Source organism: Lynx canadensis, chromosome D3, assembly GCF_007474595.2.
Source record: "Lynx canadensis isolate LIC74 chromosome D3, mLynCan4.pri.v2, whole genome shotgun sequence".
Taxonomy (NCBI): domain Eukaryota; kingdom Metazoa; phylum Chordata; class Mammalia; order Carnivora; family Felidae; genus Lynx; species Lynx canadensis.
In genome coordinates, this window is record NC_044314.2 from 36,268,867 (window position 1) to 36,292,985 (window position 24,119).

A 24,119-nucleotide genomic window follows, 5' to 3' on the forward strand; every position below is an offset into this window, starting at 1 on the left:
GAGTGAAACCAGGAACGGGTTCTTTGAAAAGTTAAACAAAATTGATAAACCTTTAGTCAGAATCATCAAGAAAAAGAAGGAAGACTCAAATAAATAAAATCAAAAATGAAAGAGAAGTAACAACCAACACCACAAAAATACAAAGGATTATAAGAGACTATTATGAAAAATTATATGTCAACAAGTTGGACAATTTAAAAGAAATAGATAAATTCCTAGAAACATATAACCTTTCAAAACTGAATCAGAAAGAAACAGAAAAATTGAAGAGACCGATTACTAGCAACGAAATTGAATCAGTAAACAAAAAACTTCCAAAAAACAAACTCCAGGACCAGATGGCTTCACAGGTGAATTCTACCAAACATTTAAAGAGTTAACACCTATTCTTCTCGAACTATTCCAAACAACAGAAGAGGAAGGAAAACTTCCAAATTCATTCTACGAGGCCAGCATTATCCCGATACCAAAACCAGATAAAGATACTACAAGAAACCAACCCATTGTCCCCTGAAAACCAAAAACCAAAACCAAAACCAAAAAAATACAGGCCAATATCTCTGATAAACTTAGATGCAAAAATCCTCAACAAAATATTACCAAACTGAATACAACACTACATTAAAAAAATCATTCACCACTATCAAGTATGATTTATTCCAGAGATGCAAGCGTGGTTCAATATTCACAAATCAATCAATATGACACATCACATTAATAAGAGAGAGAATAAAAACTATATAATCATTTTATTAAAAGGATCACTACCTAAAATATATAAAGAACTTACAGAACTCAACACCAAAAAACCAGATAATCTGATTAAAATTTGGACTAGAGAACCTGAATAGACATTTTTCCAAAGATGGCCAAGAGACACATAAACGATGTTCAACAACACTAACCATCAGTGAAATGGAAATCAAAACCACAAGGAGATATCACCTTACACCTATCATAATGGCTAATATCAAAAACACAAGAAATAACAAGTATTGGCTAAATGGAGAAAAAGGAACCCTCATGCACCATTGGTGGGAATGCAAATTGGTGCAGCCACTGTAGAAAATAGTATTTAATATTTCAAGATATTAAAAATAGAATTACCATATGATTTAGTAATTCCACTACTGGGCATTTACCCAAAGAAAACAAAAACACCTGCTCAAAAAGACAGCATTATTTACTGCAGCATTTTTTACAATAGCCAAGATACAGAAGCAACCCAAGTGTCCATCTATAGATGAATAGAAAAGAAGATTTGGTACATGTATATACAGTGGAATATTACTCAGCCATAGAAAAGAATGAAATCTTGCCATCTGCAGCAACATGGATGGATCTAGAGAGTATCATGCTAAGTGAAATAAGTCAGGCAGAGAAAGAGAAATACCTTATGATTTCCTTAATATGTGGAATTTAAGAAACAAAACAAATGAAAAGGAAAAATAAATAAAGAAACCCCCAAAGAGACCCTTAAGTATAGAGAAGAAACAGAGGGTTACCAGAAGGGGAGTGGGTGGGAGGATGGGTAAAATAGGTGAAAAGGATTAAGAGTACACTTATCTTGACAAGCACTGAATATTGTATAGGATTGTTGAATCACTGTATTGTATACCTGAAACTAATATAACACTGCATGTTAACTATATGGGAATTAAAATTTTTAAAAAGATGTAGTATGTATGTATGTATGTATGTGTGTGTGTGTGTGTGTGTGTAATGTAGTATATATACACAATGGAATATTACTCAGCCATGAATAAGAATGAGATCTTGCCATTTGGAACAACACAAATGGACCTAGACAGATACCACATAATTTCACTCACATGTGAAATTTAAGAAATAAACCAAACGGGGGGGGAGGGGGCACCTGGGTGGCTCAGTCGGTTAAGCGTCCAGCTTTGGCTCATGTCATGATCTGGCAGTCGTGGGTTCGAGCCTCACGTCGGGCTCTGTGCTAACAGCTCAGAGCCTAGAGCCTGCTTCTGATTCTGTGTCTCTTTCTGTCCCTCCCCCACTTGTGCTCTGTCTCTCTCTCTCAAAAATAAATAAACATTAAAAAAAAAAGAAATAAACCAAATGAACAAAGGAAAAAAGAGACAAACAAACCAAAAAACCAGGCTCTTAAATATACAGAACAAATTAATGGTTACCAGAGGGGAGGTGGGTGGGGGATGGGTGAAATAAAGGGGATTAAGAGTATTCTGATTTGATGAGCCCTGAGTGATGTATGAAATTGTTGAATCATTATATTGTACACCTAAAATGAATATAATACTGTATATTAATTATGTTTCAATTTAAAAAGAGTAGAATATGAAACAAAATGTATAATATCAACACATCACATACTCACTCATAAAGAAATGAGATCCAGAAGTTATATACTAAGATTGTCTTTAGATGATAAGATTATGGGTATGTGTTAATTTTTTCTTTTGGCTTATCAGCATTTTATATATTTTCTTCTACCATAAGCAAGCAAGTAAATATATAAGCAGAATTACAGAGGACCCCAGGAGGGATATCAAAAAAAAAAAAAAAAAAAAAAAAAGAGAGAAAAAAGGAAGAAAGGAAGAAAGCAGAAAGAAGGGAATATAGCAACAAAAGAGTGCAATGAAAATATGACAGAATAATTAATGTGTCTAAACATATTCAGAGAATTAAAGTTTCTGGTTAGGTTTGGGAATGACAAGACATGAGAATCTAAGTTACACAAGGTCAGAAATTTTTGTGTTTTGTGCACTGCTGTATCCCCCAAAGTTTAGGATGTATCTAATACCTGATGGGAAACTATAAATATTTGAGTGAACTAACAAATGAATTATTACAAAGAAAATTAAATAAGGCATTTCTAAGCTTTAGAGAAAACAATTATATAAAAATTAAATATTGTAATCATATAGTACATGACCCTGCTGTGTATAAAATATATACAGACTGATTGTAAATATATTGTGATATAGCTATACTGAGAGGACAGAAGGAAAAAGCATATGTGTGGGTATGTACATTAGAGGCAGAAGGGGAAAAGGGAGAAGAGTGGAGAGAAGAAATGGAGGGAATGGTGAAAAAAAGAGAGAGACAGCAAATAGATGGTTAACTATGAGAGCTAAATCATCATCTTTCATGGCAGACAGTCAATAACCAAGGCCCACATAAGTCTGTTATTCAGAAATAAGGATATAATGCTAGAAGAAACAGTTATAAGAAGAAACATCTAAAACAGTCAAAACTTCTTCTAAGGAGTGAAAGTTGGGAGTACCGCTGCTCCAATGTACAGGCAGTTGCTATTTTGCAGAAGTCTTGTTGAACTGGTTGACTTTTTAAAAAATTTTTTAAATGTTTTTATTTGTTTTTTTTTAAATTTTTTTTTTCAACGTTTATTTATTTTTGGGACAGAGAGAGACAGAGCATGAATGGGGGAGGGGCAGAGAGAGAGGGAGACACAGAATCGGAAACAGGCTCCAGGCTCTGAGCCATCAGCCCAGAGCCCGACGCGGGGCTCAAACTCACAGACCGCGAGATCGTGACCTGGCTGAAGTCGGACGCTTAACCGACTGAGCCACCAAGGCGCCCCTGTTTTTATTTATTTTTGAGACAGAGACAGAGCATGAGCAGGGGAGGGGCAGAGAGAGAGGGAGACACAGAATCCGAAGCAGGCTCCAGGCTCTGAGCTGTCTGCACAGAGCCTGACGCGGGGCTCGAACTCAAAGACTGTGAGATCATGACCTAAGCGAAATCGGACACCCAACCGACTGAGCCACCCAGGCGTCCCCTACTGGTTGACTTTTTAAAGTATGTGTATGCTTGCTATCAAAAACAATAAAAATTAAATAAAAAATAGATTATGGCACGTCACAAAGAGGCCAATACTATGTGATTCCACGTATGTGAGGTAACTAGAGTAATCAAACTTACAGAAACAGCAGAAAGGTGGTTGCCAGGTGCTGGCAGGGAGAGGAAATGTGCAGTAGTTTGATGGGTATAGAGTTTCAGTTTTGCAAGATAAAAAAGTTCTGGAGACTGGTTACATAACAATGTAAATATACTTAAAAATGGTTTAGATGGTAAATTTTATATTATGTGTATTTTATCACAATTAAAAGATGGCAAAATTGTCTGAAATGAGAATTCTTTGGTTCTGCTTCTAATAACAGCTGAAGAGTTCTATAGGTCCCAAACTCCCATAGTTACTCCCATAGTTACATATTTCTCCCCAATACAAACTTGGGGAGAAAACAAACAAACAGAACTGAAGCACTGAAGAGTCACGGAAAACAAGCAGAAACTGGAAGAAGATCAGCACTTGAATGCAGTGGCACTGGGAGGGTTCTCAATTTCTTTTTTAATGGCTTTCAGCTGAAGGCCTGTCTTAAAGACCCAGAGAATAGAATCTGAGCTGACCAAAGCACTTGAAAAGGGAAAAAACCCTGGAGAGGGCAGAGAGAAAGAGAGAGAGAGAGAGAGAGAGCGCGCGCCTCAAATTCTGTGTAACAACCCTGTCAGTTTGGGCTGACCGCTGAACTACACATGAATGAGGCTGACTCAAGCATCCATCCGAGTTAAAGTTCATAGGGCTCGGCAGTGATTTTCACTGTTACTCGCATGGGAGATAGGGCCTGGAATGTGAATTCAGTCAAGTTAAATGCTTGCTAACACACACAAAAATTAACATTGTTTAGAGGACTCAAAGTGAATTCTAGAGTCATTCCCAGTACCAGGAAACAATAAAAAACTGCTAAGTGTACAAAGGAAACCATGACCAATACTCAAGATTAAAGCTGACCAATGGAGAGAAGCCCCAAGATAAACCAGGTGTTAGAGAAAAGCATTTTAAAGGAAAAATAATGAATAAAGGAATTGTAATAAAATAGGAAATTTCAGTAGAGAAATAGAAATTTTAACAAAGATACAAATAGAAATTCTAAAACTGAAAAATCCAATATCTAATTTAAAAAATTTATTCTATGGGCTTAACAGCAGATTGGAAATAACAGAAGAGTTGATGAACTTGAGAACAGATCAATAGAAATTATCCACAATGAAGAAAAAGGAAAAAAAAAAGATTCTAAAAAATTAGCAGAGTCAGGGACTTCAGTAAAGATCTAATATACCTGTAAATGAAATCCAGAAGGAAAGAAGAAAGAGAAAAGGTAAAAAAAAAATTTTTTTGAACAAATCATGGCCAAAAATTCTTCAAATTTCATGAAAAGAGAATTCTCAAACATAGTTTTGATGGTGAAAACTGATTTAACTTTTATGGAAAGCAACTGGGCCATGTGAATCAAGAATCTTAAAAGTATTAATATGCACTTTGAGTTTGTAGTTCCATTTATAGGAATCCATACCAAAGACATGGGTAGAGATAAAGTAAGAAATTTATTCTAGCAATGCTCTTCAAGGCATAATTTATAATAGCAAAACCTTATATTATCCAATAATAGGCTAATAGATGAATATTGAGCAATACTTGTCATACAATAAATATTTGTTGAATGAATATCAAGTTTTCATAAAATAAATTATGACATCAGAAAATATGTTACAGTGAAAAAGCAAAAATTAAAATTCAGCATAAGTATAATCTCTATTACTCAAAATAGAATATATTATTATAAAAGAAAGAGGGAGAGGGCTCAAAGGATCATCTCTGAATGGTAGGATCATGATGATTTTTATTTTTTACACATTTCTGTATTGTTAAAAATTTTATAGTGAGAATGTATTTTATTTATTTATCAGAAAACTGGACCTATATAAAGCTGTAAAAACATACCAAACATATCCTTAATATCTTTGCCTTAATATCTGTATCCTACATGTTCTTGCTTTCACCCACCCATAACTCAGGTTTACCTTGGTCCAGAGTCATCCCCATTCATATCCAGATTGAGTTCTCGGGGTTTAGTAAACTCTTTAGCAGCAACGAGTTCTCTTGACTTAAATACAGCTTGATTTCTTAACCTGGAAAAAAAAAATTAGAGGCTTTCTAATCCTTGGAACCTAAGCAACTGAATGGTAAACCTTGCAGACCATATGCTTCCAGCTAGACCTCAAACAATTGTTTTCAAATTAAAACTTGATCTGTCAGAGCGCCAGGGTGGCTCAGTTGGTTCAGAGTCCGACTGTGGCTCAGGTCATGAGTTTGAGCTCTTTGCTGACAGCTCAGAGCCTGGAGCCTGCTTGGGACTCTGTGTCTCCCTCTCTCTCTGCCCCTTCTCAGCTCATGCTCTGTCTCTGTCTCTGTCTCTGTCTCTGTCTCTCTCAAAAATAAAACAAAACATTTAAAAAACCCAACAACCTCGATCTGTCAAAATAAATGGGCACTTCCTAAATACACACAGGATGTAAATAAAATAAACACAAATCAGTTTTACAGGAATTTCAATTTTCTTTATTTACAGAGGAGTTGGAGAACACTGAGTTGGTCAAAATATCATTTAAAACCTCAACACTATAGATGCTTTAGGAGTACTTTAAGTTTCTTCATTAGAAATTTCAAGTTTCTTTCTATTCACTCCTAAGCAAGTGTATTCTGATTATCAGAGTCTTAATGGGAATTCTAGTAACACTAAGTATCACTGACCATGCCCAATATATCCATAAAAGGCAAATATTTCTCATATTGTCAATTCAAAGAGCTGGGGCTATGTCTCACTGACCAATATGTTTTCTTAAGATCATAGAAACTGAAAGAAATTCTATCCAGCAATGCTAACTAGCCCCATCCTCGATGTGCTGAGGAGGGAAGGCAGAGAAAGAAATTAGCATGTTCTACCAGAGTCTGGATGGCAATTAACCACTGGCACTTTTTCTACCCATATGTGACCTTTTCTACCCATTTTCTAAGTTTTTTAATAAATATTCTCTGGATCATTTTTAGAAATGAAATCTGTAGAAGTATATTCTTTAACTATGAAATAAAACCAGGAAGAGGGGAAAATATTATTAAAACGGCATTATCATTTCCATCATTGTCAAAGACATTCTTATAACTGCAACTAATTATGCACAGTAATAAGCAAAGAAAAACATGTAGGGGGCGCCTGGATGGCTCAGTTGGCCAAGTGTCCAACTCTGGGTTTTAGCTCAGGTTATGATCTCAGTTTGTGAGATTGAGCCCCGCCAGGGGCTCTGAGCTGACAGCATGGAGCCTGCTTGGGATTCTCTCTCTCTCCCTCTCTCTCTGTCCCTCCCTCACTCTCTCTGTCTCAAAAATAAATAATCATTTACCAAAAAAAAATTAGATTAATTACCCTCTAGGAACTTAGAATTTTATAATAATATTTGGTAGTGACACATACATGGGTAGGTAAATGCAGAGAGCAGGGAAGCTATACTTCTATCAGACAAAATAGACAAATCAAAAATTGTAAAAAGACACAAAGAAAATCACTATATAATAATAAAAAGGTTGATTCATCAAGAGAATGTTAGCAATTGCACATATATGTGTATCTAACACAGAAACACCTAAATTTATTAAGCAAATACTAACATATCTGAAGGGAGAAACAGACAATTCAATAACAGCTTCAATACCCTACTTTCAACAATGGATAGATCATCCAGATGTTAAAGAAACACTGGACTTGAACTACGCTTTATATAAAATAGACCTAATAGACATATACAGAACATACCATCAAACAGCAGAACACATATTCTTTTCAGGTATAAACAGAACATTTTCCAGGACAGATCATGTTAGGTCACAAAACAATTCTTAGCAAAATTGAATAAGACTGAAATCATACCTTTTCCAAACATAATGTTATAAAACTAGAAGTCAGTAACAGGAGGAAATGGGAAAATTCACAATAAGTGTAAATTAAACAACACACTCCTGAACAACCAGTGAGTCAAAGAAGAAATCAACAGGGACACTAAAAAATATCTTGAAACAAATTAAAATTGAAACATATCAAAATTTATGAAATGCAGCAAAAACAGTTCTAAGAGGTAAGTTTATAGTTTTAAATGTCTATATTAAGGAAAAAGAAAGATCTCAGGGTGCCTGGGTGACTCAGTGGGTTAAGCATCTGACTTTGGCTCAGGTCATGATCTCGTGGTTCGTGAATTTGAGCCCTGCATCAGGCTCTGTGCTGACAGTCAGAGTCTGGAGTCTGCTTGGGATTCTGTGTCTCCCTCTCTCTCTGCCCCTCCCCCACTCACAGTCTATCTATACATATCAAAAATAAACATTAAAAAAATGTTTTAAAAAGAAAAAAATTAAGATCTCTAATAAACAACCTATAATTACACCTCAAGGAACTATAAAAAGAAAAACAAACCAGGGCCAAAGTTAGCTGAAGGGAGGAAATAACAATGGCCAGAGCAAAAATAAGAGACTAGAAAAATAATAGAAAGGATTACTGAAACGAAAAGCTGGTTTTTTGAAAGGATAAACAAAATTAACAAACTTTTGTTTGTTAGAAGAAAGAAAGGACTCCCAAAAAAAAGCAGAAATGAAAGAGAAGCCATTATAACTGATACCACAGAAACACAAAGGATCATAAGAGGCTACTATAAACAGTTACATGCCAAAATATTGGATAATCCAGAAGAAATGATAAATTCCTAGAAATATACAACCTTCCAAAACGGAATCATGAAGAAACAGAAAATCTTAACAGACCCAAAATGACTAAGGATTAGATTAAATCAGTGAGTAAAAATCTTACGACACAGAAAAATCCAGGACTGGATAGTTTCACTGGTGAATTCTACCAAACATTTTAAGACGAATTAATACAAATCTTTCTAAAACTCTTCCAAAAGATTGAATAGGCAGGAACACACCCAAATTCATTGTATAAGGCAGCATTATACTGATACCAAAGCCAGGTAAGGACACCACAAGAAAAAAAAATAGGTCAATAATTCCAATTAATATAGATGAAAAGAAATCTCAACAAAATACTGTCAAAGGGAATTTACTACATTAATAGAATAAAAAATAAAAATCATATGATCATTTCAATAAAATGCAGAAAAAGCATTTGGCACAATCCAACATCCTTTCATGATAATAGCTCTCAAGAAATTGAGTATAGAAAGAACATAACATAATCAAGGGCCATATATCACAAGCCCACTACTAACATCATATTCAAAGGTGAAAGGTTGAAAACTTTTCCTTTAAGATCAGGGACAAGACAAGGATGTCCACTCTTGTCACTCTTCTACATAATACTGAAAGTACCAGCCCGAGCAATTAGGCAAGAAAAGCAAATAAAAGATATCCCAATCAGAAAGAAAAGTAAAATTTTCTCTGTTTGCAGATGGCATAACCTTATGTATAAAAAACAATGAAGATGCCATCAAACAACTGTTAGAACTAAAGAAGAAATTCACTAAAATTGCAGGGTACAAAAATCAACATACAAAAATCGGATGCATTTCTATACACTAACAATGAACTACTTAAAAAATAAATTAATAAATCAATCCCATTTACAGTTGCATCAAAAACAATACACTTAGAATAAAGTTAACCAAGGAGGTAAAAGATGTGTACACTAAAGCTATAAGACACTGAGGAAATTGAGGAAAACACAAATAATGGAAAAATGTCTTGTGCTCATGGATTAGAAGAATCAGTATTGTTAAAATGTCCATACTACCAACAGTAATCTACAGGTTGAATGCAATCCTTATAAATATTCCATTGGAATTTTTCACAGAATTAGAAAAAACAATTCTAAGATTTATATGGAACCAAAAAGACCCCAAATAGCCAAAGTAATCCTGAGAAAGAACAAAGCTGGAGGCTCCACACTTCCTAGTTTCAAACAATACAAAGCTATAGCAATCAAAACAGTGAAGGTATACAAACAGATATAAAGACAAACAGAACAGAATAGAAAGCCCAGAAATAGACTTGAGCATATACGGTTTGTTACTCTTTGTTCAGCATACCAAGAATACACAATGCGGAAGGGATAGTCTCTTTCAATAAATGGTGTTGGGAAAATTGGATATCCACATGCAAAAGAATGAAAAATTAACTTGAACTGGATTAAAGACTTAAATATAAGACCTAAAACTGTAAAACTACAAGAAGGAAACGTAGAAAAAAACTCCTTGACATTAGTCTTGGAAATTATTTTTTGGATTTGACACCAAAAGATCAGGCAAAACTAGTAAAAATAAGTGGGACCACATCAAGATAAAAGGCTTCTGCACAGCAAAGGAAATAAATTATAAAAATGAAATATATATATATATATACATACATATAATCTCTCTCTCTCTCTCTCTCTCTCTCTCTCTCTCTCACACACACACACACACACATACACACACATATGATAAAGGGTTAATATTCAAAATATATAAGGGACTTACACAACTTAATAGCAAAAAACGCCTAAATAATCCAATTAAAAAACCGGCAGAGGCACTGAGAAGACATTTTGCCAAAGAAGACATACAAGTTGACTCACAGGTACATGAAAAGTTACTTGACATCACTAATTGTCAGTGACATGCAAATCAAAACTACAGTGAGATATTGCCTCACACCTGTTAGATTGGCTTCGATCAAAAAGATAAAAAGATAACAAATGTTGGGCAGGATATGGAGAAAAGGGAATTCCTATACACAGGTGGTGCAAATGCAAATTGGTACAGCCATTATGAAAAACGGTATGGAGGTTTCTCAAACAAACCTTAAAAACAGAACCACCATAGGATCCCACAATCCTACTTCTGGGTATCTGCACTCCCATGTTCATTGTCGCATTACTCATAATGGAAACAAACTAAGTGTCTGCTAACACATGAATGGGTAAAAAGATATATAAAAATATATATTATTCAGCCAGGAGAAAGAAGGAAATCCTGACTTTTGCAACACCATGGATGAACCTAGAGGAACATTACACGAAGTGAACACACCAACACACCAAAATATGTGAGTCATAGTTAAAACCGTGCTGAGAGGGAAATTTATAGCACTAAATGCTCCCACCAGAAAAGAAAAAAGTCTCCAAGTAATGATCTAAGCTCCCACCTTAAGAAATTTAAAAATACAAGAGCAAGACAAATCCTACACAAGCAGAAGGAAGAAAATATTAAGAAATGAATGAAACTAATAAATGAGACCAGGATTCCCTAGATACCAAAGTTAGACAAAGACAGTACACACACACACACACACACACACACACACACACAGACCAAAATTCCTCATCAATACTGATGCAATGCCCTTAACAAACTCTTAGTAGATGGAATTTGGTAATATATAAAAAGTATTTTACACTATGACCAAATGGGACTTATTCCAGGAATGCAACACTAGGTCAATATTTAAAAATTAATAAATACAATCCACCATATTAGCAGGCTAAATTAAAAAAAAAAATCACATGATCACATTAACTGATGTATAAACAGGATTTGAGGAAATTTAACAAACATTCATGATAAAAACTTTATATAACCTATAAGGAGAAAATTTGATAAATTAAACTTTATCAAAATTAAAAAAAAAACTTTTTCTCTGTGAAGGATCCTTTTAAGTAAGATGAAACAGACAATCCACAGAATAGGAGAAAATGTTTCCAATCCACCTATCTGAGAAAAGACATGTCTAGCATATATAAAAAGCTCTCAAAATTCAATAAATCTCAAGAAATCCAAATAGAATATAGACACAAGATACTACAGAGACAATTTACCCAAAAAGATGGAAGAAAAACAAACAAGCAAATGAAAAGATTTTCAACATCACTAGCCATTAGGGAAATGCAAGTTAAGACCACAGTGAAATATCACTACACAGAGATTAGAATAGGCAAAATAGAAATTTGTGACAATTCCAAACGCTGGTAAGGATGTGGAGAAACAATTTCTTATACATTGGTGGTGAAGACATATTTTATACTAAATATAGTATAAGCTAAGTATACATTTAATTTTTAAAACTAAATATATACTTATCATATGATCTAGCAATCACATTCTTAACTTTTATTTGTAGAAATGAAAACCTTAGTCCACACAGAAACTTGTATAAAGATGTATGTAGCAGCTCTCCTCATAATAGGCAAAGAACCAAGTTGTCCTTCAATAGATAATTGGTTAAACAGATCATGGTATAACCATATCATGGACTACTACTCCACAATCAAAAGGCACAACATACGTTACAACCTAGATGAATCTCAAGAGCATTATACTGCGTGAAAAAAAAAGCCAACATCGAAAGTTCATACACTGTATAATCCCATTTATATAACAATCTCAAAATGCCAAAATTATAGAAATAGACAACAGATTTCTAAGGGTTAAGGATGGTGGGGGCAGAAGAGGGTGGACAATTCAAATGGGGTAGTAAACAGGAAACCCTGGTGTTGCTGAAATAGTTCTATAGTTTGATTGTTGTGATGGTTACACAAGTCCACACGTGGTAAAATGCATGGAACTAGACACATTGTACCAAAATTGATTTATTAATTTTGATATTGTGTTCTAGTTATGTAAGATATAGCCATTGGGAGAAACTGGGAGGACCTCTCTGTACTATTTATGCAACTTCCTGTTAATCTATAATTATTTATTGAAAAGTTTATAAATATCTATAAATATGTATAAACTTTTACAATTTATGCATACACAAAACTTGCTGAAAAACTGTATTTCATAGCTCTCTCATCTAAGCTAGGATGATCAAGATAACAATAAAGACTTTATTGTCATTATGCAGTATTATTTTAATAAATAGAGCTGTTCAAATGAACACAATGTCTATTTATTGTCATTACATAGCATTATTTCAGTAAACAGTGCTGTCCAAGTGAACATGAAACCTGTTTTAAAATTATGCAGTCTGCTGGACTATGCCCTCTTTAATGACCACATTGGATTCATTTCTCTATCCTAAGTGCCTAGAACCATTTCTTACATATCATAGGCATTCAATAAATGTTAGTTAAATAAAGTTCTCGAGAGAGATTAGACATTAACTGGAGGATTAGAGATTGGGGTCATCAAACTGAAGCAATCTTTTGGCCTTTGGTGAAAATCTTGTTATAAGAGCCTTCATTTTCAGTTATGTTAAGAGCCTCCAGCTTTCAACAGTGAAGAACAGAACTGTCCGATCATGAATAAAGAGAAAGTGGCAGAGCACTTCTGGTTCCAAGCAAAGCATTACACTAAAGGAAAAATTCCAAGAAAGAACTCTCAAAGATATTAGAATCTAAAAAATATTGGCAGAATCTGTGAGTGAGAGACAATTAACTCTAAGAACTAAAAGACAATGACATTTGTACTAAGTGTGTCTGTATAGGATGTATGTGTCTGCATAGAATGTATGAATGTGTACAAAGGGGAAATGGTAAGTTTGATCAAGAAGGAAATGGCAGGGATATATATACAAGCACTTCTCTCTGAAAACTTGTAATTTATTATTATTTATTTATTTATTTATTTAGTTATTTATTTAAGTTTATTTATTTATTTTGAGAGAGAGAGAGGGAAGAGTTCAATGTGGGTAAGTTTATAGGCATTGGTTATGAACAGGTTATGTTTCATGACAAGAAAAGGTTGAATTTAGAAGGCTCTTATCATTTGTTACATTTTATATTATGGTGGATAGACATAAATATGGTATGATGACAGTTAATCACTCTGCTTCACAATCTGATTCCACATCCTGAAGTCTCAAATTTTTACTTAATTCCTAATAGTCTCCATAATGACCTCAAATAGCAGAAGATTTTATGTAACAATATCTTTTAAAAATATTCTCTTTAGAATCCAGCGAAAGTTACAATGGACTGCTCAGAGGTAGATATTCTAGGCTAACATTTGGGAAGATGGGGTAATGTTCTAAGTCTTCCAAAGAAGATCATAGAATTTACTTAGTCATCATAGTTAGTATGCATCTTGAGGAAGCCAAGACCCCAAGGAACCTCTGTGCCTTTGCAACTTTATATTAGTACAAGAGTCATTTTACACGGAGTTCTCCAAGCTAGACATTGCTGAGAGAACAGGTAAGACTCACCAATTATAATCCAGTTGAGACTGATGAAGCTGCTGCTGTTTCAGGAGAAGCTTTGTCTCCTGCTGGGTCAGCAGATGCTGAAGGCGCTCTTTTTCAATTTCCAGCTCCATTTTCTGAAGCATAAGTTGCTGCCTTCTATTTTCCGAGAGTTGCTTTCTGACATCAGTTTCACTAGCCTGCTGTGTTCCTTGACCATGCAGCAGGGATGCCCAGGAAAGCCCACAATTATTGCATGATTCCAGATGTGTTTTGGAATATTGAGGGGCCATGTGCATAGGATGACTTTCATGAACATGATCTTCATTTTCAGAAAGTCTATGACCACAACACTGACTGGATGGAGAAGGCTTCAGGTGTTGGCATTGTTTCATCTTCAATTCCGCTGGTGGGGCTTTCTCTGTAGGGACTGCGTCTACTAGTTTTCTCCCTGGGGATCCATAATCACATGTTCTGGTCTCTAATGGCACCCTGTCTTGGTCCTCTTTAGGACAATGAAAATCTGCTGGCTTCAAAGAATTATTCTTAAACTCCACAAGGGATTCTGAAGCGGAGGCTTGGATTCCAGACATAGGCCTCTGCTTGGTTTGATAGCAGGTTTGTGATTTGGCTACACTCAAGTAGGAGCCATCCAGTTCCAGAGCTGAAGACCGAAGAGTGCTCTTCCTATTGGATACCTAAAAGGAACCACAAGATCATTTGTCAAATAAGAGCACACTGAAAGGAGTTCTTTTGACTTTTCAGAAATCAGTGATACATGTTTCTCAAAACAAAGCTCTTGTTCTGTCTTCTTAATAAATGATAGTATTCACATAGCTAAACAGACATGTGCCACAAAGCCAAACCCATTTTCAAACAATCTACATTTCAGTAAATCCAGAAGTAAAAGAAAAAGAAAGTACTTCTATTTGCTGTTTAAGCAAGATTCCAGGAGTTGGAAATAATGAGTTTTACATAGAATCAACTTTGAGAAGAGGCAAAAGCATTAAATGCTAAGGTCTTAAAATGTTTACTTTTAAATACTAAGCCAAGAAATCCACTCAGCCACCTTAAATACCCTTTGAAATGTCCTTTGTTTGTCCATTACACACAATGAGATTTGATGTAAAACAGTTCATCTTATACTGAATAGGATGTTAGTTGCCGCCAGAAATTTGATGAGTTTTTATAAGTATCTTTAGAGCACACAGATAAAACCAAGCACTTTCCAAAAAATATGATTCTAATCAAAAGAGGTTATTTAAATACAAAACATATTTAATTTCAGCTATAAACATAAGTGATTTTTCAGTTAAGCTATTCGAGTGATCATAGCCTGATAGAACTCAGGCAGAAAGGAAGCAGTTGCAAATTACCTTTGGCAGGCCAATAGCATGAGCTTTCCCAGCATTTTAGCCTCACGCCTGTTCTATCAGGGAGAGCAAAACTTAGCTTATATCAGTGATTCTCTAACTTTAGCATGTATCAGAATCACCTGGAGGAATTGTCAAATGTGAATTTCTGGGCTTCATTCTTAGGGTTTCCAATTCAGTAAGTATGGAGCAGAGTTAAGTGAAGCTGTGTTTTTAACAAGTTGCCAGATGATGCTGATGTTGCTAATCTGGCACCACACTTTGAGAACCACTGGTGTCACGGGACATCTGACTCCTCCTGTGTCCCTCTTATAGGACTGTTTTGGTAACACTGGCCTCATCCAGGTAATCCTAGATAATTCCCTCATCTCAAAATCCTTAAGTTAATCACATCTATAAAGTCTCTTGTCATACAAAATCCTTTGTGTCATATAAAGAGACTTTCACAGGTTCCAGGAATTAGGACATGGACATATTTGGGGGGGCATTATTCAGTCTGCCACAACTTCTTTTTAAATTAGAACTAAATCATAAACAGTTGAGATGGTTACCTTATTCTAGAGACATGGAATAAATGAATAATTGAGATCCCTAGCAGAAGGGAGAAAAAAAAAAATCCAACCAATTACTTTGTATAGTTGAGATGATCTGATTGGAAAAAAATGTCAACAGATATACAGCAACACCATGTTTCCTATATTCTTTTTTAAATACATTTTAGGGCGCCTGGGTGGTGCAGTCGGTTAAGCGTCCGACTTCAGCCAGGTCACGATCTAGCGGTCCGTGAGTTCGAGCCCCGCGTCAGGCTCTGGGCTGATGGCTCAGAGCCTGGAGCCTGTTTCCGATTCTGTGTCTCCCTCTCTCTCTGCCCTTCCCCCGTTCATGCTCCGTCTCTCTCTGTCCCAAAAAAATAAATAAACGTTGAAAAAAAAAATTTATAAAAAAAAAATAAAAAAAAATACATTTTTAAAATGTTTATTTATTTATTTTGAGAGAGAAAGAGAGAGAGAGAAAGTGAGAATCTCGAGCAGGCCCCAAGCTTGGCTCAGGGCCCAACTCGGGTTCAATCCCACGACTGTGAGATCATGACCCAAGCCAAAACCAAGATACTTAACCGACTGAGCCACCCAGGCATCCTTGTTTCCTATCTTCTGATAAAAGAGGATTATCAGAATTATTATATTATTATAATATATTATATTATAATAATGATTCTTAAGACTTTGAGTTTCTAAAACAATACTAAAGGAGTTCTATTCAAATGAGAATGACCCATATCTAGGAAGGAGACTTGGTCCTCTTCAAAGAAGACACACAATCCTTTACACTGAGCAGGTGACACGGAGTAGATTGCAAGCTACGGAGAAGAAACTAGTCCTAGAGCAAAATTTATGATAAACTACCTCATAAAAAAAATTAACCTCATTTTACAACTAAAGGGAAACTCCAGTCCACATTAATCTCCCCTACTCTGAACTTCTGTAGCACTTACTGTCAAAACAAATATTTAACATTTATCATCTGCTACTCTGTATGGTAAGCTATCTTTTCATAGAATTATATTTAAAAATGACAGGTGAATTTTTTAAAGGTCTGGAAACTTAAATCCACTCTTTTACATTGTCCTATATTTCCTAATCCATGTGTTGGCAACTTAACAATGGCATGTATGTATTATTTTATATTCTTATTTTTGTTCCTCAGCATTATTTACACATGTGCATCTTTAGATACTGATATAGCTGATACTTATGTTAATGGTACTGATTATTAAATTGCTCAAAAATGTCACATATTTGGAATATTTAAAAATGTTTTTTTGGAAGTGTCAGGTATTTGGAATATTAAAAAAATACTTTTGTTGGTAGTTAACTTTTTATGTTTATGAGAAGCAGTTCAACTTAATGATTTTGATGCACACTTTGCTTAAAGAGAACACTCCTTTGCCAGTTACTGATGGGTGACTGTGCATGTTGGTAGGCAGAATTCTAAGATGGTCCCCAAGATTCCTGTCCTCTTTGTGTGCCCACGTGGTATTATCTCTTCCCCTTGAATGTGGGTATAACTTGTGAACGTGATGAGATATTAATCCCATTATTACGTTAGAGTATATGACCAAAGGGACATTACAGATTAACTCAGGCTCCTCCTAATCAGTAGAGTTTGAATTAATAAAAAGGAGATTATCTTTTATGGGCCACACCTAATCAAGTAAGTCCTTTATAAAAGGGTCTGGTGCCCTCCCTAAGATCAGAGATTGGCTTTGAAGAAACAAGCTAACATGTTATGGGAGGACCAATGAAGGGGGTCATGTGGCAATGACCTCTGGAGCAGAAGGCAGTTTCCAGCCAACAGCTAGCAAAAAATGAGACATCAGGAAACTAAATTCTGCCAACAAGCACGTGAGCTTGGAAGGGGACCTAGAGCTCCAGATGAGAATGCAGCCCAGCTGTTACCCAGACTGCAGCTTTCTAAGACCCCAAGCAGAGGACCCAACCAACCTGCACCTGACTCATGACCCATAGAAATGGTGAGATAATAAATGTGTGTTGTAGTAAACTAGTAAATTTGTAGTATTTTGTTGCACAGCAATAAAAAAAATGAATAAAGCACCTTTTTCAACTTGCCTGACCCTCAGTTTTCTCATCAGTAAAACAGGGATCAAAAACAGCATCTACCTTAAAACTGAACATGGTGGACAGACAGATGGGCACTTATCAAGGTTGCCATTTCATAAGGGTACTGATTTACAAAAAGGAAAAAAAAAATCCTTATATTTACCCAAACGTTTTTCAAGGAGAACCTTATGGGGTATGTGCTGGGGAGGGGCAGGGGGGAAGTGAGATCTCTAAGGGACATGTACAGTTACAATGATTACCTTAAATTATCTTCTAAAACAAATGAGTTTGGTTATCCAGCTTTATTTTGCTACAGTGAGGCTTACAAGTTGGGTCAGTGTTGAAATGCTTTAGATAATAGACAGGTTCTTCATGTTTGTCCTCATTACAAAATATATCTTACCCTGACATCTTGCCTTGCCTCTTAGGGCTATTGTGACGACTGGATGAGATCATTCACACAAAGTGCTTTGGATATTGCCAATCTACAGTCAGTATTCAAACAATGTTTCCTATTATAATTATTACTACTGTTACTAGCATTGACTTCTCTGCCCCAACAACTTGTGCAGTCAGGGTTCTATTTACTTCCGCTGTATGTATAGCACTGAGGCTTGCATATACTACATTCTCAATAACAAGGGGCTGACTGTATCAGATAAGAAGAAAAGTCAAGTTGGGGTATGCGTCCCAGAAAATTAGAAATGAAAATCAGAATCCATGATTAGGCTGAATTATGTGCTACTAAGGAAAATGAAGAGAGGAGAAATAGAAAACCGCCTGTTAGGATCTGAATATAAGAAATTAAGTTATTTTATTAGTGAAGTGAAGACAAATATTGCCTCTGGGACACATGGAAGTCACAACGGGCCCAATGAAACAGATGTGTTTTTCTTTCTGGAGCTGCTGCACCATGCTTTCTATGAGATGTTTACAAATGTAACCTCTTTTAACTAAGGCTTAAACTAACAAATCCCAAACCGCTGTCTCTGGCATATGGGTTTGATATGAATTTTTCAGATACATCACACTAATTTAGGAACCAATAATTTTTTTAATGGAGGCATAATTTACATATACTAAAATGCACACATCTTAAGTGTACAGCTTGATGAATTTTTACATTTGCATATACCCATGTAATCATCATTACCCCAGAAAAGATCCCTGTGCCCTTTCTAGTCAAACCAACCTCCTCATACTCCCAGAGGTAACCATTATTCTCACTTCTATGACCATAGATTAGTTTTGCCTATGTTTAGCTTCACATAAATGGAATCATATGGCATGCTACGCTTTTGTGGCTGGCTTCTTAAGCTCAACATAATTTTGCATGTTTATTTTTGAGAAAGAGAGAGAGAGAGAGAAAGAGAAGGGGGTGGGGCAGAGAGAGAGCACAAAGGATCCGAAGTGGGCTCTGCACTGACAGCAGAGAGAATGTTGTGGGGCTCCAACTCACCAACCCGGAGATCATGACCTGAGCCGAAGTCGGTCACTTAACCAACTGAGCCACCCAGGAGCCTCATTAAGTTCAACATAATTTTGAATTTCTTTTATGTTTCTGTGTGTATCAATAGTTCATTCTTTTATATTGCTGCATAGTATTTCATTGTACGAATATACCAAAATTTGTTTATTCATTCTCTTATTGGATTAGGTTGTTTCTGGTTTAGGGCTACTGCGAATAAAACTGCTAGCAATATTCTTACACAAAGTCTTTTTTTGAAATACATATTTATTTTTCTTGGGTGCCAGGTAGGCATATGTTTGACTTTATTAGAAACAGTCAGAGTGGTCCATCTGTTTTACATCTCCATCAGCAAAGTAAAAGAGTCCCAGTTGCTTCTCATTCACTTACATTTGATACTATGTTTTTATTTTTAGCCAATCTGGTGTGTAGTGAAATCTTATTGTGATTTTATTTTTCATTTCCCTGATATGTAATGATAATTAATTAACATATGCTTATTGGCCATTTGGATATCTTGTTTTGTGGAGTGCTTGTTGAAACCAATACCCTTAAATAATTCAAAATAATTTTTAAAAATTTAAAAATAAATGTTTATTTATTTTTGAGAGAGAAAGAATGTGAGTGGGGGAGGGACAGAGAGTGAGGGAGAGAGAATCCAAAGAAGGCTCTGAGCTCTCAGCACAAAATCCAACTTGGGGCTCAAACCCATGAACCATGAGATCGTGACCTGAGCTGAAGTTGGATGCTAAACTGACTGAGCCACCCAGACAACCCAAAATAACTTTTAAAGGACTGAGATGGGAAATGGAAAATGAAGGTCAGAGAAGATACCTTTATGCAAATTTTTACTGATGAGAGAACTGGGTTCTAAATATTCACCTTCACTGACCATTGAACTGAACTAAACATAGAGTTTACTATGTACTATGCTAAATGTTTTACATACTCAACCTATAATTCTTGATCACGACTTGAGCAAAAATCAAGAGTTGGGTGCTTAACTAACTGAGCCACCCAGGTGCCCCTCAGCCTGTAATTCTTAACAACTCTATAAGGTAGTTATTAGAGTTACCAATTTGCATATGAGATAATGAAGTGCACTGAAGCAACACAACTTTCCCAAGATCCCATCAACACTATATTTGAGATAAATGGGAATATGAATCACTCCAAATCTGTCTTCCATTTCTCCATAATGTAGTTTTTTTAAAAAAATTCGTTAATATGAAATGCTATTAAGCATAGAAAAGTTTAATCATCTCAGTGAATAATAATAAGTGAATAAGAAGAAGACAATGTCTACCCACATAACCACTATCCAAGAAACGGAAAGCCGTCTGTATGCAGAAGACCCTGCACAATCTCTACTCTCTACCTCTCCTGTCCAAGGGAATTACCGTCTTGACTTTTATGGGAATAACTTCTCTGCTTCATACTTCCCTACTTAAAAGTCCATACCGGAATTTGGTTTTACCTGTTTATTTTTAAAGTATAAATGGAATAACATGAAATACATTTTGTGTCTGACTTCTTTACCCAGCATTATAATTATGAAGTTCATACATGATATAGAATGTGGCTGTGATTTGTTTGTTTTCATCAAAGATTTGCAAAGGTTAGCAAACTTCTGTAAAGGGCCAGTTAATAGACCTTTTAGTTTGCAGTCCATATGGTCTTTGTCATGACTACTCAGTTCTGCTTTTGTAGTGTGAAAGCAAGAGACAATACATAAATGAAAGACTGGTCCAGTAAAACCTTATTTACAGACACTGAAATCTGAATTCCAGGTAGTTTCCCCATTTTATGAAATATTCTTCATCCCCCCAACCATTAAAAAAGTTAAAAACCATTCTTAACTCATGAGATTGGATTTGTCCTGCTATATTTTGCCATTTGAACCTGATGATTACATTGAGTGCTCCTCCCATTAAAGGATTCCATGAATATACTAAGATACGCTTAAAACCCATCACAATGACTTGTAAAGGGCTGTCAAGAATTATCTGTGTGATGAAAATTAGTTGAATGGAGTGCTTAATCAGAGATGAACAAAATGATATTTAGGAGAAAAGAAAAGCATGCAGAAGAGGCAGGAAAACAAATGGTATAAATGAAAAAATAAGTTTAGACAGGATAATGATCTGTAGATCACAACAAATAAAGAAGTTGAGTTCAAAGGGCACCCGGTGGCTTAGTTGGTTGAACATCCAACTCTTGATTTCAGCTCAGGTCATGATATCAGAGTCATGGGATCAAGTCCTGCATTGGGCTCTGCTCTAAGCGTGGAGCCTGCTTAAGATTCTACTTCTCTCTCTGGTCCTGCCCCACTCACTATCTCTCAAAACAAACAAAAAATTATTCTATTAAAAAAATTGAGTTCAAAATGGTAGCATGTTAGGATTTGTATTATATAAAAGGTACCACAAACCATGACTAAACTTTAAGACTCTACAAGTGGCACAAATAAAGCCAATAAAGTCTTTGATGGGATATGATATGGGATCCATAGCACAAAAGAAAGATAAGGAGAAAATGCAGGCATTTTTGGCTTATGACATAATTGGAGTACAATGTCTTTTAACTTGGGTAGATACATACTTATGACAACATAAAAAAAATAAGTAACAGGAGACAAACAAAACATGAGAAGAGTATTAAAAAATGTTTAAAAAATGGGAGAGACTTAGCTTGGACACAATGAAGAATTTTCTGAGAGAGGAAGTTAGTAAACTTCTGAGCTGGAAGAGGGTTTTCTGAATCTTTAAGATACTTTCTTAAATATGCCATTAAAAAGACTTCATAGGAAACAAAGATGTCTCTAAACACTATGATGTGTCATCTTGTATACACATTCACACGTACAGCTGTCATGTATGCGCAAGCATATACACGAACACACACAATCACATACTATTCCTATGGTGATACAAAGCTTTTCAGTGTTCTCACATGTTAAAAAAAAATCTGCAGTATTGCTTTGTGAAATACAATCAACAAGTATATTTTGTAAGTTTCTGCAAATCATTTTTACAGGCCTGGCCAATCTCTCTGCTATGAAGCCATAAGAAAAGAGGTGAATTAAACTGCAGTAATTATTTCTTGCAACAGGTAGTTAGTTATTTTGCATGATTAGGAAGTGATTATTTATAATGCATTTGTGAATTGTTAACCACAGAATTAGTGGTTAACAATATCAATAAATATTATTGATCTATTTATGATATTCATGTCTCTAATGGCAAATAATAATAATTTACTATCCTGGCAAACACCCTATTAACAATCCTCACATTCCCACAGATAGCCTTATAAGAATGAAAATCTCAAATTTATAACTTCAAAATTTCCCCCTGTGCTCTTTATTTAATGAGGAGTCAGAAATTCAAGACCTATATTAAATATTTCTAAACCTAAATTACTGTGTGTGGGACAGGTCATTGCATTACCCAGAACATTTGGAATGAATGTGAAATAAGGCATAGAACGACATGCTGCATTTTTAAAGTTGGCCTTCCATGGACCAGTTGTCAAGCTGACAGAAGCTGTGTAATGCAACAGCTGCACTGTGTGGTTTGCCAAAGTCTCATCCCAAATAAATGTTCGTTCTCCCCAGTGCAATTAACTCTCCTATACTGGCAGATTTCGCTAGAAGATCATCAAGGTAGATTACCTTCCAGCGTTATGAACTAAATACTTACAGGTGTTGTATCATCAGTTATAACTTACAAACTTTTGCATTTAGGAAGACATCCAGGCAAATGAATCATCTAATTTATGAATTATTTATAAGAAATTCACAGCATGCTCCTGGCATCATCCATGGCCTTTTCCAGGTCATATGACACCAATTAGAGCTGAATTTTAAATTATTCAATAACCTGAACTCTCTTGTCATTTAACATATAGATATCAATGCAGTAAACAAGTTAAATCTAATGGGCCCTAGAGGTTTAAGCTTCTCTGCTGCTCAGCAGCTGAAGCTGTAGGCTATCAATGGAAGAGAAAAATAACAGAATGCAGCAGTCAAATGCATTTGCAAGGCTCTAATGACTTATTCTAGTTCCCACAGGGATTGTGGCACAACCTAGGATTATTGAATCTAAAAGACATTAAAGTCAATAATTATGAGATTTAAAAGGATATAGATATAGACACATGATAATGTACAGATGACAGAATACTAGCAGCACATACCAAATGCACTACCAACTTTTAGGATGTGTACACCAGAAGTGTGCCAAAATTTCCAACTGTAACTACCAGACTCAGAAAAGGCTAAACCTCATAACATTAAATCATTTCTACCTTTCTTGAAAGTTGGAATGTGTTGATTTGCTGTAAAAATGAATGAGAGCACGGAAGAACTGACAGCATACTTGAGGTGAGGTCAAAAGACCTTGATTAGAATTCTAGTATGCCACTTAGGAGTTCTGTTATTTTTGGAAAGTCACTTTACATCTCTTAGGCAGTTTAGATGTTTGTAAAATAAGGGGCTGGATTTGACAATTTCTAAAGCTTATGCTATCTTTAAGAGCTAAGAGGGGCGCCTGGGTGGCGCAGTCGGTTAAGCGTCCGACTTCAGCCAGGTCACGATCTCGCGGTCCAGGAGTTCGAGCCCCGCGTCAGGCTCTGGGCTGACGGCTCAGAGCCTGGAGCCT

The 24,119-nt window shown here is 35.5% G+C and overlaps 1 protein-coding gene across 2 annotated transcripts in view; it reads right to left on the reverse strand.

The window, feature by feature from the left end:
• KIAA1328 (KIAA1328 ortholog) overlaps positions 1–24,119 on the reverse strand; it is a 348,930-nt gene that overhangs the window by 114,496 nt on the left and 210,315 nt on the right. The window contains exons 7-8 of one of the 2 annotated variants that reach the window (XM_030336142.1): positions 14,024–14,697; positions 5,866–5,973 (exon numbers count right to left, since the gene is read on the reverse strand). In XM_030336142.1, coding sequence (XP_030192002.1) covers positions 5,866–5,973; positions 14,024–14,697 — 782 coding nt within the window. The remainder of the gene's footprint in view (positions 1–5,865; positions 5,974–14,023; positions 14,698–24,119) is intronic. The other variant, XM_030336143.1, reaches the window with a different exon arrangement.